General features: G+C 47.2%; 1 protein-coding gene across 5 annotated transcripts in view; it reads left to right on the top strand.

The window, feature by feature from the left end:
* The first annotated feature begins 1627 nt into the window (after positions 1-1627).
* The window catches only part of SLC2A5 (solute carrier family 2 member 5), a 34003-nt gene continuing 16512 nt past the window's right edge, over positions 1628-19118 (top strand). For 2 of the 5 annotated variants that reach the window (XM_057695520.1, XM_057695505.1), the window contains exon 1: positions 1744-1927. In XM_057695520.1, the coding sequence (XP_057551503.1) occupies positions 1871-1927 (57 nt within the window). In that variant the 5' untranslated portion in view covers positions 1744-1870. Of the gene's footprint in view, positions 1647-1743; positions 1928-19118 lie in introns of those variants that run through there. The other 3 variants (XM_057695512.1, XM_057695529.1, XM_057695539.1) reach the window with 3 other exon arrangements.

Below are 19118 nucleotides of genomic sequence, written 5' to 3'. Positions count from 1 at the left end.
GAAGTGTGGTTTGAGGTGGGTCTTTTAGTGTGCTGGGGATTGGGCAAGGGTCATGACATCACTGTTTTGCATCCGTGGGCACAGTGAGATGAGGATCTGCATGCGAGGAGTTTAAAGAGTTTCGGGTGTAAACTGTCACGCTGCTCGCTGTTAAAGAATGTTAAATGTCTCTTAAAAGTTCTTGGAGGGAAGTAGAAGTTACTTGTGGAAACGAAAGAATGTTGCCCACAATTCCAGTTCTACAAGGATGAAGTCATCAGCCCCTGACCTATAGCACACCCTGAAGGGAATTCAGGATGAAGCACACTGTGTTTTGGGTACATGGGCCTCTAGATAGTTAAGATGTGTATCCAAGGAAGAATTTTGATGGCCCCAGACTCTACGCACCTTCCCATGTATAGCAAAGCACTAAAATCATTAACTGGAGATATCTGAGGTGGAGGGGGTGTGTGTGCGTGTGTATGTGTTTGTGTGTGTGTGTGTGTGATTAGCAGTAATCTTTTTATCAAGATGTAGGCTTGACTACATGTACTTCCCAGTCAGAAAATTTCACATATATGCTCCTCCAATACCTCTTTCAGAGCAGTTTCTCAGAGCTATCTGAACGGTTGTCTCCCCGGCTATAGTCCTCAGTAAGGTGCTGAATAAAACTCAACTCACAGCTCTTACATTGAGCGATTTTGTTTTTTGTGGGGGTTTTTTTGCTTTTATGTTTTTTTCCGGTAGACACTTGCGACATATCTTTCTGGGCCAGGCTCCTGGGAGTCGTAGGAGGGCAGCCACGTCTTCACCCAGCCACGTCTTGGCAGGCAAGCCGTGGTCCAAGGAAAGGGGTCAGGAGAGACAGGTGCGTGAACGGTGAGGCTCTGGAAGGGGAGATACTGGGTCAAGCAGGGCTCTGCCTTTCCTAATGGCGTTACTCTGGGCAAATAATTGTGACCTCTCTTAATCTCAGTTTCATGTACAAAGGAGGTAATAATGAAACTAGCATGAAACCCAGTACTTAATACAGTGGCTGAGCCAGAGGAAAGCTCTAGAAGCCACAGCTGTCATTATTCTCAGTTAGCTTTTTTTTCTTTAGAAACTTTATTTTTATTTTATTTATTTACTTTTTTTACTTTTTGGCTGTGTTAGGTCTTTGTTGCTGAGCTCAGGCTTATCTCTAGTTGCAGAGAGCGGGGTCTACTCTTCGTTGCAGTGCACAGGTTTCTCAACAAGTTGGCTTCTCTTGTTGCAGAGCATGCGCTCTAGGTGCATGGGCTTCCATAGTTGCAGCACACGGGCTCAGTAGTTGTGACTTGAGGGCTCTAGAGTGCAGGCTCAGTAGTTGTGGCACACAGGCTTAGTTGCTCTGCAGTATGTGGGATCTTCCCGGACCAAGTATCGAACCTGGGTCCCATGCATTGGCAGGCAGATTCTTAACCACTGCGCCACCAGGGAAGTCCCTCTGGGTTAGCTTTTCATGTGTTACCTAAGTGCCACTGAGGATTCTACTACTTCCTGCCCCACCCCCCACAGCTGGATCCTCCCCTCTGCTTCCAGTGCCCCAGGCCCAGCTCCACAAGGAATAATCTCACGCTGACTCCTGTTGGGCAGTCCCTATTGAACAAGTCTCTGGGGAGTTTCTCATGACCATCATGTCAGAGGTGGGAGCAGACTCTGCCTTCCTCTAACCTTTTCTGTAGCTTTTCATCTTCCTGGCACACAGCGAATCCCTGGATTTGCCTGGACCTGTTGACTGGGAGAGCTTCTCAAATAACAGCAGCCAGCACTCTTCCCTGTCTCGGCGCCACCACCCCAGGAGGGAAAGCAGACGCGGAGCCTCGGGAGTCAGAGGGCAGGTGCTGTCTGAAGTTAATCAACCAGCATCATGATGAGTGACATGAGTGATGACGAGAGCATTGGGGACACTGTGTCAGCCTTGGGGGTAAGTCCACCCTGGCTGGGCACAGAGCCGGGAGACCTCGGGGCTGGGTGTCTAGGGAGAGTCAACGATGTTGCATTCAGGACAAGCACGGAGCAGTGCTTCTGACTTTCATGAGATCCGGGACCACCCGGGGTTCTGGTTAAAATGCAGGTTCTGATTGAGCAGGTCTGGGGAGGAGCTTGAGAGTTGGTATTTCTCACAAACTCCCAGGTGAGGCGCCTGCTGCAGACCTGGGAGACCTGGGGGAACTCTGGTTCCGGGGGGGAGCCTCAAGGGCGTGGGCGGATGCTTGCTGGGTTTGGCTTCGAGGGGAACTTGAGTGTCCGGGCAGCACCCACTGGGCTGCTGGCTTCCATAATACGTTCCTCAAGATCACAGGTTGGAAATGTAAAATGTGTTCTCCGGTCCTGGGGCGTCAGGTAGCGTAAGATTCCAGGGGAGTGCTGTAACTGCTCAACTGTAGACCACTTAGAGGTGGGGGTGGCATTGATTTATAGCCTTTGCTGATATCTGTGATGCTCCCACCAAGGCTGATTTCAAATGACTGTAGGAAGAAGTGTGTGCTTCAGGGGAAAGTCATGCGTTGCTTACAGCTTACCTCCCCCTGGCACAGGGCTCTGCCCCTGTACTTACTACCGTTGAGTTTACAGTTCTGCAAGTTGTAGGTAACTGATGCTGGAACTCACACAATTCAACATCAAAACCCCCCCAAACAACCCAATTTTAAAACGGGCAGAGGATCTGAGTAGACATTTTTCCAAAGACATACAGGTGGCCAACAGGCACATGTAAAGATACACAGTATTACTAATCATCAGGGAACTGCAAATCAAAACCACAATGAGATACCACCTCACATCTTTCAGAGTGGCTGTTACCAAAAAGACAAAAAAATAAGTGTTGATGAGGATGTGGGGAAAAGAGAACCCTCACACTGTTGGTGGAAATGTAAACTGGTGCAGCCACTATGGAAAACAGTATGGAGCTTCCTTAAAAAATTAAAAATAGCACTACCATATGACCCAGCCGTCCCACTCCTGGGTATTTATCCAAAGAAAAGGAAAACACTAATTTGAAAAGATATATGAACCCCTATGTTCATTGCAGCATTATTTATAATAGCCAAGATATGGAAGCAACCTAAATATCCATCAAAATATGAATAAAGAAGAGGTGGTGGGAATTCCCTGGCTGTCCAGTGGTTAAGACTCCACACTTTCACTGCCAAGGGCACGGATTCAATTTCTGGTTGGGGAACCAAGATCCCACAAGCTGCAAGGCACGACCGAAAAACAGAGGTGGTGTACACACACACACACACACACACACAATGGAATACTACTCAGCCATAAAAAAAGAATGGAATCTTGCCAATGGAACGAGAGGGTATTATACTAAGTGAAACAGGTCAGACAGAGAAAGACAAATACTCTGTGATCTCACTTACGTGTGGAATCTAAAAGACAGAACAAATGAACAAACATAACAAAAGAGATTTAGAGTCATAGATACAGAGAAAAAACAGGCAGTTGCCAGAGGGGAGGGAGGTGGGAGGGAGGAGGAGAGACATAGGTGAGGGAGAGGAAGAGGCACAAACTTCCAGTTACAAAATAAATGAGTCACCGGCATGAAATGCACAGTGTGGGACTACCATCAATACCTATGTAATGTCTTTGTATGGTGACATATTTCATGTAACTAGACTTATCGAGGTGATCACTTTGAAAAGGATAGAAACATAGAATTACTGTGTTGTGCACCAGGAACTAACGTAGTGCTGTAGTTCAATTATACTTCATAAACAGCAAGCAAACAAAACTCACAGAAAAAGAGATCAGGTTAGTGGTTGCCGGGGGAGGGGGAGGCGGAATTGGATGAAGGCGGTCCAAAGGTAGAAACTTCCAGTGGGAAGATAAATACGTGCTAGGGATGTAAAGTACAACATGACAAAGATAATTAGCACACTATGTCATATATGGACGTCGCTAAGAGAGTAAATCCTAGGCGTTCTTATCACAAGGAAAAGATTTTGTTTTCTTTTCTTTTGTATCTATAGGAGACGATGGACGTTCACTAAGTTTACTGTGGTAATCATTTCATGATGTATGTAAGTCCAAGCATTATGCTGTACACCGTAAACTCAAACAGTGCTGTCTGCATGTCAATTACATCTCAATAAAACTGGAAGGAAAAAAGTCATAATTTTTACCTTCTTTTTGGAAAATTATCCTTTAACACTATTAATGTGAGGTCACTAACCCCAGAGTCAGAAAAAGAGATGGGCAGTGGCATACTAGAGTATTTCAGCATGTACTCCCTTGCTTTCATTAAGGAGAACTTCAATTAAAATTAACCTTTTTATGACACCATAGGCATAGCCATCTTCCCCCTGGGTTGCCTACTTCCAGAACTTCTCAGTGAAAAAGAGAAATAAACTATGTTTGTTTAAAAAAAAAATTAACCTTTTTAAAGTGTACAATGCAGTGGCATTTAGTGCCTTCACACTGTTGTACAATCATCACTCTACCTAGTTCCAAAATATTTTCATCACCCCCAAAGGAAACTCCACATCCATGAAGCAGTCACTTCCCATTCCCCCGCCCCCCAGCCCCTGGCAACCACCAATCTGATTTTCTTCTCTATGGATTGACCTTTTCTGGATTTCTCATATAAATAGAATCATACAATATGTGACCTTTTTGTGCCTGACTTCTTTCACCTAGCATAATGTTTCTGAGGCTCACGTAGCATGTGTCAGTACTTCATTTCTTTTTATAGCTGCATAATCCGTTGTGTGTATATAACACAATTTGTTTATCCATTCATCCAATGGTGGACCTGTGTGCTGTTTCCACCTTCTGGCTATTGTGAAGAGCGTTGTTATGAATATGTATATACATATATTTGCTTGAGTGCCAGTTTTTTCTTATTCTTTTGGAATTAAAATATATGTAGGAGTAGAATTGCTGAGTCATATGGTAATTCTATGTTTAACTTCTTAAGGAAACACCAAGCTGTTTTCCGCAGCAGTTGCACCCTTTTACGTTCCCACTGGCAACATACAATGGTTCCAATTTCTCTACATCCTTGCTCATGACATGGCTAAACCTTGAGGACCTTATGCTAAGTGAAATAAGACAGTCAAAAAGACCAATACTCTGTGATTCCACTCATATGACACAACTAAAATAGTCAGGTTCATAGAAACAAAAAGTAGAACAGAGGTTGCCTGAGTTGGGGGGAGTTATTGTTTAATGGACACAGAGCCTTAGTTTGGCAAAAGAAGTAAGTTCTGGAGATCGGTTGTACAACAGTGAATATACTTAGCGCTACTGAACCGTACACGTAAGAATGCAAAATTTTGTTATATGGTTTTTAACCACAGTTTGAAAAAAAAAAAAAGAGTTGTCTGCACAGGGTAATGTGTAACCAATGAAGCCACTGAGTCCCTGAGAAGCCTCACGACTCCCTGGTGTTCACCCATTCTGGCCATAATTCCCAAGAGTCTTTAGTGCCTGGGCACTCTGATAGGTGAGGTCAAATTCTATTCTTGGAAAGAAAACTTAGGAACCTTGTATCCCTCTGAAGTTTACTCACCAGGTGTGTCAGCAGCCTTCCTGCCTTGGGAGCATCTGATAAAAACTTGGCCTTGTGGAGCAAGACATGTTTTCTCCCTCTTCCTTCCACCCACATGGCATAGTTGGGTTCTGATGGCCAGAACCCAGGCAGGCCTGGGCGAGGTGCCGCTGGCCCCCACTGGACACTGGGCTTGGGAAGTCTTGTGTCATCCCACTGGACCCCCGCACCAGGAGCGCTGCCTATGTGCAGAGCTGGGTACGTGCCAGGACCTGCTAATGACTTCTTCCTTATTTACACCTGGAATGGGAATGACCCAGAGCTGCTTCCCGCCTTCCTGCCTCTCCCTCCAATCAAGCAACCCCTGCACACACACTGCGCCTTGGTAGCAGCCTGATTTTGTGCCCTTGGAGGGGCGCGCAGGCCCTCCTGCTATGATGTGACACACATGTTCCTAAAGCGCCCCTCAGCTGTCAGGCGGCATGTAAATAAATAACAGGGCTTAAGGGGAGAATAGGGTTGGGGCATACCACCAGGCGATTTGAAAATCTGAACGCAAACAAAAACAAATGCAGTCCTAATGAAAACAGCAGCCTGGGTAAATCTCCACTGATATTTCTACCCAGCAGGCTAGGGGGTTCTCACTTTCTCCTTTAAAATGAGGGTCCTTAGGCCATTCGCTTCCAGTAGATAGCCGTGTCATCAGAATTTTAAAATCTGCTTTAGGCTGTAGTCAAGACACACACACACACACACACACACACACACACACACATATAAACGTGTTTTCACAGCTTCTTCAAGGGTAAGAGTCTCTTCCCAGTTTCTGCCCTAACAGACGTTCAGGCACATGTTTGATGGTTATATCAGTAAGAATTGGCTTCGGCTGCAAGTGACAGAAAATGGAAACAAGAGGAGTGTTTTTTTTTCATGGAAAGTCCAGGCAGTGTTCTGGGCTGGAGTAGCACTCCAAAGGATAAGAGACCCAAGCTCCTTCCATCTTGTTGCTCTGTCCTGTGTGGCCTCAACCTCCTGGCCCAAGCTGGTGGCATCCGTGTTCCAGGCAGCAGGGTGGCGAAAGGGACAAAGAAGAGAGCAAGGTTCTTACAAGCCAATACATGACAACTTCTCATGCATTGTTTTAGACAGAACTTGTCATATACCCCTGCCAACTGCAAGGGTGAAGGGAAACATAGTCTTTCCTTTGGGCAGCCTCAGGTCCTGCCCCTAATTCTATTACTGTTGAAGAAGGACAGGGCCAGTGGATTTGGTGATGGGTTGGGGGAGCCACAGCAGTCTATACAACAGAGGCCCATGATAAAACTTTAAAATTCCATAACATTCCTAGTAGAGATGAGAGCAACAGTGACCTAAAGTCTTGGTATCATTGTCTGGCCTCAGAATGATGCCAAAAACTTGGCCTCTGGGCAGTAGTGCCAAATCTCAGAGTTTTGGATGAAGTAGAAAAGAATAGCTTTATTGCTTTGCCAGGCAAAGAGGGACACAGTAGGCTTGTGCTGCTCACAAACTATGTGCCCCAACCCGGGAGGATTTGGTGAGGAGTTTTATAGATATAGTTCAAGGGTGGGGTTGCTGATAAGATTAGGGTGTGTGCAGGGCCTGCACTCCTTTAATCTGGCCTCAAGTAATCTGATGAGTTTCTGTGGTTCCTTTAATCTGGCCTCATGTGGTCTTCTTGAAGAGCTTCTCTGGAATGAAGAATGCTGACACCTTCCATTTGTTGGGGGTTTTAGTTCCATAAACAGCTTAAAGATATTACCTGTGCGTATCCCTTGAGGTGGAACCAGGACCCTGCCCCAAGGCTGCACTACTGTTTTTTGGCTGTTCCTCCCTTGTCTCTGCATTCCCTCCCATCCCTGATTGGCAACTGTTTGAACCTGCCCTTTGGAACTCAGGGAAGGTCGTGGAGGCTGGAGTCTATTCCCTAGAAGTAAGAAACAGGGGACATGGAAAGGCTTCCATGCCCAGGAACCCCACAGGGTCCTGCTTGGTTTCAAGAACAGCCCAGGGATTTGCCAACCTGCTATGTGATGCTAATTCAACATCTAACATCCTGGTTAGATTTTCCTATATAAAAGTTTTTTTTAAAAATTTTATTTATTTATTTATTTATTATTTATTTATTTATTTTATTGGCTGTGTTGGATCTTTTTTTTGCTGTGCACGGGCTTTCTTTTTAGTTGCAGTGAATGGGGGCTACTCTTCATGGCGGTGCGTGGGCTCCTCATTTCCATGGCTTCTCTTGCTGTGGATCATGGGCTCTAGGCACGTGGGCTTCAGTAGTTGCAGCACATGGGCTCAATAGTTGTGACTCACAGGCTCTAAAGCGCAGGCTCAATAGTTGTGTTGCACGGACTTAGTTGCTCCACGGCATGTGGGATCTTCCTGGAAGAGAGAACAAACCCGTGTCCCTTGCACTGGCAGGCGGATTCTCAACCACTGCGCCACCTAGGAAGCCCAAAAGGTTTTTTTTAATTCTGAAAAGCTTCATTTTCAGAAAGATCATTTTTATTCTTTGTTTTATTACAACAGTAATACAAAAATCCCCTTAATTCCCTTTAGTGTCAATCACCAAGTTTTGTCAATTTTACATCCTAAATATCTCTCAGATGCATTTACTTCTCTAATCTCTGCCACCACATGGGTCCAAGTCACCAACATATTTCACCTGCTCTACAGCAAAGAACAGCTCTCTCTCCTCTTCCCCAAATCCACTGGTCTCTTGTCCCCTCATCAGTTCTCTTTAGGCAGCCACAGTGAACTTTTAAAAACACAAATCTGATCACCCTCCACCCTCTAATGCCTTCTTTCTGCTCCTAGAACGAAAATCAAGCTCTTTCACACGGTCTATAAGTGCTAAATATAGTCTGGCCCTCCCCACCTCCCCCGCCTCCTTCTCCATCCACTCTTCCTCTCTGCTTTGTGCTCTTCAGCTACAGTGACCTTGCAGTTTCTCTTCTACCATGGGCCCTGTCACGTACTGTTCCCTCTCTGGACGGCTCTCTCCACCACCCCATCCCCACCACACCCCCCTTTGCTTACGTAAGCTCTATTAATCCTTCCTTCCCTTCTCAGCTCAAACTCACTTTTTTTGGGACGCCTTCCCCGACCAGTCCCCCAACCCCCTTCTTTAGAGCTCTTTTAAGGTTATAAATTCATCAATGTATTTATCTGACTAAATTCTGCTTTCTCAGCTAGAGTCTAAGCCACACGAAGACAAAGTTATTTTTATTTTTGCACCCTTTAGTACAGAAGTAGACTCAGTAAATGTAAACATAAATATATGCTAGGATTGAAATCATTCATTGTCTCACACCCCAGAATAACCACTGCTTTCAGATTCTCATAAGTCCTCTAAAATTGTGTGCTAACATATTTACATTTTATGTTAATAATAATATTTAATAATAATAATATATGTCCCTAATAATGATTTGGGAATTGAGATCTGGTACCAAAATCCTCATGTCGGAATCCTTGACAAGCAAGGATTCTTAGCAAGCACTTTCCCCACTGCAAGAGGTTAGAGAGGACCTAACACACGGCCCTCTGAGAAAAAGGAAAATTAGCTTTGGGTCCTTTTCTCCCTGGATGGTAAAATCCTAATATAATTTCCCTGTAATGAATTAAACTGTATGGAAGGTGGGGAAGAGAATGTCAGGAAGGCCCTGGCAGAATCGGGATCTGGCCACTTTCCTTTTATGTTAAAAGTGATTCTTTGGCTCTCAAAGAGGTAGCTTCAGGCACAGGGCAGTTTCTTGGAAGCACTGGTACGTGTTCCTGTGACACGCCTTGGCCTGCTATGCGCAATTAGCCAAAATGTCCTCGGGTTAATCAGCGTTCTTTATGACTGTCAGTTTAAACCGCAAGGCAAAAATAGGTTTCAACTGACAGGGTCTCTTCCTAGTCCAGACAGGACAGAGACGAAGGCAAGGCAGGCAGGATGAGGGCCAGTGATGGGACACTCCCCCCCACCCCCACATCTGCCCCATCCCCGTTTTCAGGTCCCACGGGTAACAAATAAACATGGAAAGTCCAGAAAACCAAAAAGACACTTGCAGTGGGCGAGCCACACACCTCAGGTCGCCCTGAGGCTAGGGTCCTGCAGGATGCCAGCAGGGACAGTCCCTGCCTGGAACCAGTGGGCCATTCCCCATTCTGAGCCCCCAGATCCATGGGCGCCCAAACGACCCCCTCCCTCCATGGGCCTAAAGGCGGACTGAGGCCCTGAGGCTGCTGTGCCTGGGGCGAGGGGGCCCGGGAAGGACCCGGCAGGGGACACAGAGGACCTGGACAGGAACAGTCCCTGAGCTCTGGGCCCATTTCCCACTGTTCCAGACCTTCCGGGGCTCCCAGGTGCCCTCGGTGCCTACAGGCTGCCGGAGGGCTCGAGGGTGCCGGGCTGAGGAGCCCGCGGGCAGGGGTGAGGGGGACCCAGGGCAGAGAGGAGGGGACAGCGCCCCGCGGCCCAGCATCCCGGCGGCGGCCTCCCCCCGCCCAGCATCCCGGCGGCCTCCCCGCCGCGTTCTCCCCGCTCGCGCTGCGCTCCCGCCGCTGAGGCGTTGGTGACGCCAAGGCTGTGCCTGCGGTGGCCTGGGGCCGTCGAGCCAGGTACTGCGGCTCCCACGCCCCATCCCCGGGACAGGAGCGCCCCTGCGGCCCAGGGCGGGGCCGCCGGCTCCTCCCCCACCCCCACTCCAGGAGGGAGGGCGAGGCCAGGAGGAAGGGAAGTCTGAATCCCCTCGGCCCTCACTTTTCAGCTCCCCAGGGAGCGAAGTGGAAGCTCTGGACCAAAAAATGGTTCTCTTGATCTCCTCTGGGCCTGGCAATGAGCCATGACGGCAAACTTCTGACATCTCTTTTTGTTTTCCCAACCTGGCCCCTTCCCTTCACCTCCCCCAATAGCGGATCCCCCACCCCCACCCCCATCTCCCTGCTACTAAAGCGCATTTTCTTTGGAGCATTTTTGAAAACTCTTTGAAATAATTGGAAAGCTCTGATCCTGCCAAACCTTAGTTGGAAATCATTGTATTAGGGCTGTGACCCAGAAGGTAAAGGACACGAAGTGAAATTAGAGAAAAGAAATGGTCAATCCCCACCCCCATTGCCCCCCAGCACCTCCCTACTCCCTTCCACTCCCCCCACGTGAATGGGGAAGCAGAGACCAACACACACACACACACACACACACACACACACACACACAGTCACCTTCCTCGCAGCCTCCCACACAGAGGCACCTGATGGCAATTCCCAAGTTTGCCACCAATGCCAAGACCAGTGCCTGACACGTGGTGGACCCCAGTTAACTGTTATTTCAGGGAGAACAAGGGGAAGGTGTGACTGCATTAACTGGATTTGTGCCACAGCGAATAAAACAGGCAACATGCCCTGTAAAGAGGAAAGCCTCTCAGCCTTGTGAGACTGTGCTCCGGGTTTTGGCCACTTGAACTGGTGGGGTGGCCGCATGGTTCCCAAACATGTGCTGAGCATAGTGGCCTGGCCATGCGTGGAGGACCCAGTCAAGCAGCTGTGACTCACTTTCCCTGCCCTGCAGATACGGGGAATTGAAATATTTACTGCTTTTGCAATAGCGATGATTACACAGAAAATCGCATCTCTAGGCGACTCTGAGTTCCTTAAAAAGGAAAATAAGAAATTTTCCGAGAAAAGCGTTGCATGGTGATTTGGGCGAAAGCCGACTTTCAAGTGGAGAGACTTGGCTGCAGGCGTTTCTGGCAAGGACCACTTCTGAGAAGCCCCTAAAGACCCCATGTCTTGCCCCATGTTACCTGGTGTGTTGTACGGTCAGTGGTACCTGTTCCTTTCCATGTGTTTGTGACAGAAATAACCCTCTCAGTCATTCACCACGAGCCTGACTTTAGCAGTAAGGAAATACCACAGACTGTCCCAATCAGGAAGGCACTGTGCCTGCAGTCCCTGGGGGGTGCCCACTTGCTGAACTGGACCCCAGACATCTCCTTTAAAAGAAGAAGCGAAAACAAGACACATGTCTGGGTTCCCGAAAGGGTTATTCTGCCTTAGCCCGCCTATAAAAATGCTATTGGCTGTTACCTGGCTCGGCCAAAGTACAGCCGGAATGTCTTCTCTCGCCATTCAGTGCATTTGTTATTTTGGCTGAAAGGAAATAAGCAGAACTCTGCGCTTCCAGAGCAAAGATGGAGCAACAGGATGCAGTCAAGAGGGAAGGGGTAAGTGTGCTGTCCAGGGAGGCAGCGAGAAGCAACCCCGTTGCAGCATTGCTGGGGGATGCTCTTAGGAGCTCTGTGCACGGGGAGGACCACAGGGGCACCTGCCCCTCAGAGTTCACCCAGCAGCTGGACTTTTACAGGGACTAGAGAGAAGAGAGATTTAGAGACATTTAGGTTTTGAGGTTCTTTGGGAATCATTTTACTGGAACAGCTTTTAAAAGTCACTGAAACTGAATTGATGAGACTCAACGGACTGTCACAGCTTCTTTAACCGTAAGAACTTGAGGTGAAAGGCTTCTGAAACCGGCAACAAAATTCTTACATGTGGCCTCTGAGAGGTTTTTTGATTTGTTTTGATTTTGGCTTCAGGGCATGTTCGTGAACCTTTTCAGCCGGTGAACAGCTAAACCAGCATGAAAAGAAGGGAGAAAAGGTGTTGCAGGATTTGAATTGAACTCAGATTTGTAGCAGAGATTCCCCACCTTTGAGATAATGAGACTCCTTTTTCTTTAGAGACAAAAGATTTTTCTGGACGTCTCCCTACCCGCCTTTGCCCTCCCTATGATTTGCTGTTGTACTTTTAGAGTCTTTTGATTGAGGAAAATGCATAAGGACAGAAAGGTAACAACTTTATTAACGCTTTTAAGAAGTCTGCATTTTATTCCTCACAATGGCATCTGCTTATATTGATGGGGGAGGAAAATATTTGTGCAAATTATTATTTATTCAGTCATGGCTATGAGACCCTTGCCGTAGGCAGGTTGGGCACTTGCTCTGTAGTTAATAAGTTAAGAGCAGGATTGGAAGGTGGAAGTACCTGGGATTCATTCCTGCTCCATCCTATTCTAGTTGTGGGAACTCGGGCAAGTTATTTAATTGCTCTGTGCCTCGGTTTTCTCATCTATAAAATGGGGATAATAACCATACCACCTCGGAGGGCTGCTGGAAGAAGTAAATGAGATCATGTATGTACGTTACTTGGTGCAGAGTGGTTCCCCATAAATGTTATTATTTTTTGATTATTCTTTAGAGCAGGGCACTACTGACATTTGGGGCTGGATAGCTCTTTGCTAGGGGGTGCTGGCCTGGGTGTTGGAGGATGTTTAGCAGCATTCCTGGTGTCTACTCAGTGGATCCAGTGGCATTCTTGCCCGGGAGATTAACTGCTTTAGAGATTACTGCATCACTTCACAGGGATTACCTTGTCTACTTCATGACAACAAGAATGTGTCAGGTCAAATGTTTTCTCCTCTATTTTATAGAAAAGGAACTGTGAGGTAAAAAAAAACTTAGGGATTTGGGGGTCAGGAGAGGCCCTGGTCTGGTCTGTGCCGTCTCTTGAAAAAGAAATGCACTGACCAGCTGTGCCCCTAAGTGCGGCTGCAAAAGAACAGACGCACCCTGCGTGGTTGTCCCTGAAAATGAAGGATACATTTGGAAAGGAGATGATTAAACGGTCACATGCAGAAGACATGGGCTAATCACAGCCACCTGCTCCTGCAGTTCCCCCAAGGAGGGAGGCCTCCTCCAGGGATGCGTCCAGGGCGTGCAGGCTGCCCCTTCCCGGGTGCCTGGGGGCGGACCTGGCCCTTTGGGTGAATATGTGCTGGGAGATATCAAAACAGAGCTCTTCCAGTGGTGACTGTGAGAACTTTCAAATCACAGAGTGAAGCTAAGGGGGCATTAAGGAGCCGAGGAGAAGGAAGCAGGGGGGCGCGGTGTGCAGCTCAGGCTGCAGAGGCTGGGCTGCCAGGGGCTACTCAGGCTGGTGGGAAGGACCCGGCTCTGTCCTCTGGTGGCTGTGTGACCACGGCCTCACTGGCCTTTGGGGTCCTCGTATGTAAAGAAAAAAGACACGAATCTGGTGTGCATCAAGGACTTTCTGCCGGGAGAAAGGACTCTTGGCCTAAGAGAAAAAAATTAAGTGGATTAGAAAAAAAATTTCCAAAATGCTTTGGAAAATGAAAACGGAATTTTTTTGTGGCGTTCCCCCGCCACCAACTAGATGAGGGTCGATACTTCCCCTCTGGGTCCTCATTGTTAGTAATTAATATTGGTAGCAAACCCGTGATGTAATGTGTAACGCTTGTCGCGTGTACAACCACAAGGCAGCCATGGGCCTGTTTCACATGTATGAACGCATTTAGTCCCCACACCAGTCCTGTGAGGAAGGCAGTATCGTTGTCCCCATTTTATGGATGAAGGAACCGAGACACAGAGAAGTTTAGTAGCTGGCCCAAAGCCACATAGCCAGCAGCAGGAGAGGCAGGATTCGATCCCTTGCTCTTGCGCTGTGATCGGCATGCTCTAAACAGCCACAAGGACAAGACAAGGCACCTCCGGCTCTAAAATGTTATGACATGTGTCTCTGCTCTCTCCCCTCGGCGTTCAAACCTTAAGGAATGTTTGTGAAACTTTGGGTTCATCCCATAGTGTGATAAAGTGTTAATAATATTAAGTGTTACTAATTCACAGGGACTTGCTTTTCCAGGGATATTTGCTTTCTGACTGGAGATGCCTGACAAGGAGAAGCGTCAGCCTGAGAGGGTCTCTGTGGTGGTAGAAAGGGAGATTGGAGACAAATTCCTAAGAGAGATGGTTTGGGTGCGGCTTTCTTCCCAGAGAACTTGAATCACGCTCTGTCAGAAGGCTAGCTCTGAAGGTGGTTGTTTGACTAAACTCTCAGCATTGTGAGAAACAGGAAGCCAGTTTACTGTGGGCCTGAGGGACGGGGCTCCTAATTTCTCCCAAAAGCACAACTCATAGTCCCTGCTCCCCTTGGCCTCTCTTTTTATTTTTTTAATTTTCTCACTATGCTTTTTTATTTTTTTAATTTTATTTATTTACTTATTGGCGGTGTTGGGTCTTCGTTGCTGCGCACAGGCTTTCTCTAGTTACGACGAGTGGGGGCTACTCTTCGTTGCAGTGTGCGGGCTTCTCATTGCGGTGGCTTCTCTTGTTGTGGAGCACGGGCTCTAGGTGTGCGGGCTTCAGTAGTCTCCGTGCCTGTGCCCAGTAGTTGTGGCACACAGGCTTAGTTGCTCTGCGGCATGTGGGATCTTCTGGGACCAGGGGTTGAACCTGTGTCCCCTGCATTGGCAGGTGGATTCTTAAGCACCGCACCACCAGGGAAGTCATCCCCTTGGCCTCTGAGGAGAGACCCCTCTCATGGCTCTTCACTGAGCCACTAGTCATTTTAACAAACTGGTCAGAGACCTGGACATCCTCTTTGGCCCCTTCCTCTCCCTCATGCCCTAATTCAGCCCAGTATACCAAGTTCTTTTTTTCCCCTCCCAGAAAGTTAAAAAGAATAAAGAAAAAAGAAAAAGAAAGAAAGAAAGAAGGAAGGAAGGAAGGAAGGAAGGAAGGAAGGAAGGAAGGAAAGGAGGAAAGAAGAGAAAAAAAAAGAAAGAGGGGCTTCCTTGGAGGTCTAGTGGTTAAGACACCAAGCTTCCACTGCAAGAGGCATGGTTTCAATCCCAGGTTGAGGAACTAAGCTCTTGCATGCCACGCAGTGTGGCCAAAACAAAAACAAAAACAAAAACAAAAAGCTTAAGCCCTGAAGTTCTCTTACATGCCTTTTTTATATAGTAACCTTATTGAGAATATAACTCCCAAACCATACAATTCACCCCTTTAAAGTATACAATTCAATATATATTCTCAGAGTCATATAACCATCACCACCATCAATTTTAGAACATTTTAATCACCCCTAAAAGAAACCCCTTACCCACTGACAGTCACTCTGCATTTCTCCCATCTCCTCCTCTTCTCCCCCAGCCCTGGATAATCACTGATTTATCTCTGTCTCTGTGGATCTCTCTGTTCTGGACACTTCACGTAGATGGAACCAGGTGGTCTTCTGGGGACTGGCTTCTTTCAAGTAGCCTGTTTTCAAGGTTCATGCACTTCGCAGCGAGTATCAGTGATTCATTCCTTTTCATGACCAAATAATGTTTCCATTGTATGAATATTTCACATTTTGCTTATCAATTCATCAGCTCATGGACATTTGGGTTGTTCCCACTTTTTGGTTATGATGAAAATGCTGCTGTGAACATTTATGATTAAGTTCGCGTGAATGTATGTTTTCATTCTCTTGGGTATATAGCTAGGAGTGGAATTGCTGGATCATATGTTTACTCTGTGTTTAACTTTTGGGGGAACTGCCAGACTGTTTTCCAAAGTGGCTGCACCATGTTACAATCCCATAAGCAGTGTGAGAGGCTTCCAATTTTCTCAGCATCCTCGTCAACATGTATGATCGGTCTCGTTGGTTTTAATCATCCTAATGAGTGAGAAGTGGTATCACGTTGTGGTTTTGATTTCCATTTTTTCTCACCGGGTACCAAATCCTTTGGTTTTGCTTCCTAATTAGTCCTCAAAGCTGGCACCTCTTGCCCCCCTGCCTCAGCCACTCCCCTAACCAAACCCCCATCCTCTCTCAGTCACTTTCCTGACTCCTCTTTTTGACCATTTCCATGGATTTTCTTCCCAGAACTAACTACAGTCCTAGTTTCATTATTAAATTATTATGTAGTGTTTAAAAAATGTCTTGTCTTCCCCATTGGATCACAATCTTCTTGAGGGCAGCTGTTTTGCTCGCCAGACTGTAGCGTGGTACCCAGATCATACACAGGTGCCAATAAATATTTGTTTAATGCACTGCCCATGAAAAATTAACAGTCAGTCTAAGAAAGAAGTGGACATTTTTATTCGAGCCAACTTGAGGATTATAACCTGGGAGGCAGCTTTTCAGAAAACTCTGAGGACTGTTCCTAAATGGTACAGATGAACCAATTTGCAGGGCAGGAATAGAGATGTAGACGTAGAGGACAGACATGTGGACGCAGGCGGGGAAGAGGAGAGTGGGACAAATTGGGAGATTGGGATTGACGTATACACACTGCTGTGCAGAACAGATAGCTAGCGGGAACATGCTGTAAAGCACAGGAAGCTCAGCTCTGCGCTCTGTGACGACCTAGATGGGTGGGATGGGGGGTGGGGTGGGAGGGAGGTCCAAGAGGGAGGGGGTATAGGTCTACGTATAGCTGATTCACTTCATTGTACAGCAGAAACTAACACAACATTGTAAAGCAATTATACTCAAATTAAAAAAAAAAAGTCACAGCACAGTTACATAAGTTTTTGAGACAAAGGGCAATACATACTGACAGTTTACATAGTCTAACAAGGTGAGTAGTGGGTTATTGTGACCCCTTACAGGATTAGGGAAGGAATGTTATCTCCTAAGGATTTATCTTGCTGCTGGTGCCAGAAGGAAATTGCTTTTGGGGGGTGGGAGAGGAATAGGCATTCCTGTGTCTTCTAAGGGGATTTAGTTAATGTGTAATGCAGATACATAATGCACACTAAAGGGGGGGGGTGGGGTGGGGAGAGTGGCTCAAGCAGCAGAGAAAATTTTATGTTAAACTTTTCTTTTCCTGCCTTAAAAATAATGTTGTTTCATCAAAATGAAGGCATTTGAACCAGCAAGGTCAGCGAGAGCTTGAGAACTCACCCAGAATGTCTTGCTATTTCCACAAAGGGTGAACTCTGATTCCTACAGGTCCTTAGAATGTGCCTATGGCTTGACTTCAAGGAGGAAGCCGAGGAATAGAAGTTGACTTATGTGCTCTGGGCTTAGAGACTCTACAGCCTGAGGGCTTTCTGATCATTTTTGCTGGGATCCCATAAAAACAGTCAGGGAGATGGCTGTCCACGTGCCTGCCAGGACCGCCCCCCCAAGTCTGGGACAGGAACCCCTGGGCACCCGCCACCTCCCCAGCTGAGCTTTGCTAAGGACTTCAAACCTTAGGACCCATCAAAGCAGAATGTCAGAGTTGCACCTGCAGTATGAATGAAGCCTGGTGCATTTCTAGTTTATCATTTACTGGGAAGAGAATTAGGAGAGGAGAAGTTTTAATCAACATTTTTTTCCTTCCTCCCTCCTTCCCTTCCTCCCTCGCTCCCTCCCTTCCTCCCTTCTCTCCTCCCTCCCACCTGGCCTCCTTCCCTCCCTTCCTTCCTCCTTCCACCAAATCAAGCAATAGGACAGCTTTAGGGGAGGGGTCTTTGATTGCTTCTCCACTATATCTCTAGTACTTAGAACCTAGAAGCATGCTTCGCTCACAGTGGATGCTCAATCAGTTGAATGAGTGAGGGAATGAATGAGTGAATTGAACACCCAGAGCACTTCAGGAGGTGAGCTCAGTTGGCCCTATGCTACATCCTGGGTGGGGTTTTGGGGGTGTGGGGGTGTGCCTCCTCGTGCACCCCCTGCCTTTAGAGAACACAGTGCAGCAACAGGCCTGGAACCCGTCTTCCCTCCTGGGCACCATCACCTGCTCCCCCCACTTCTGTAACCTGCTGCCCCCACTGGCCGAGGGGGCGGTGGGGCCTGAGGAGAGACTGGAAACCAGAGCCCACGGCTCCTTGATAGGCTGCTTCATCTGTGACTCTTATCGTCCTTACCAGAAACTTCCTGTGGATTAAGCATTTTGAATTTATTTGGCAGAGGAGGAGATGGGCGATGTTTCACTTGAGGTTCTGCTCTTGACCTGCGAGTCCTGCACCTGTCCTGGGATGGGGGTCACCAGCTCAGCTGTCCCCTCCTGGGCACCAGGCAAGATCAGAGTGACCGCTGTTTCTCTGCCTGTCCTGCTCCTACCTGCCTCTCTCAAGAGGTTCCCGCTTAGATTAGGAAGGAAACGAGGACCTCAGCTTGCCAGCCACTGGGGCAGCTGAGTCCCATGCGATGGGGACCTCAGTCGTAGTACAGGATGAAGTGCGTCAGTGGTGGGTTCAGAGAGCCCAGGCCCACCCTAGTCAGCGGACTTACCTCCACAGCTAGACGCTTCCATAATTAACCCTTGCAGTAACTCCGCGTGGGTTTTATCCTCATGCTAAAGTTGAGGAAACTGAAGATAATAGAAATTAAGCCAGAAAGTGGCAGTGAGCAAATTCAGACAGATCTGTAGATGCTAAAAGCGAAGCTCTTGTCACATTTATTTTTCTCCCGATTTTCATCCCTTTACTGATGAATCCCCACTTGTCATTAAAGATTGTCTCAAATGAGTGTTCAGTTTCCCAAGTGTCAAAGGGTATATTGTCACAAAATGTGTGTAATTAAGAGTCCCCAGAAATCTATACTTAAATATTTTTTTCACTGTGCCTTCTGCCTCTTACAGCAAAAGTCCAGAGACTAAAAGAGATTAATCAGTGGCCCTAAATCATGAAAAATTTTTGCACTTTTTTCCCTTTGATTTTTTAGGGGAGTTTGTGTTTGAGGCAGTGCTTGAGCGCATTTGCTGCAGTTGGCAAAGGCAGCCTCACACAGGAATGTCACAGAAGCAACTCAGACATTAGATGGAGTGTTA

Source organism: Hippopotamus amphibius, chromosome 1, assembly GCF_030028045.1.
Source record: "Hippopotamus amphibius kiboko isolate mHipAmp2 chromosome 1, mHipAmp2.hap2, whole genome shotgun sequence".
NCBI lineage: Eukaryota > Metazoa > Chordata > Mammalia > Artiodactyla > Hippopotamidae > Hippopotamus > Hippopotamus amphibius.
Note: the sequence above shows the minus strand (reverse complement) of the source record. Positions and strands in the feature narration are given on the sequence as shown.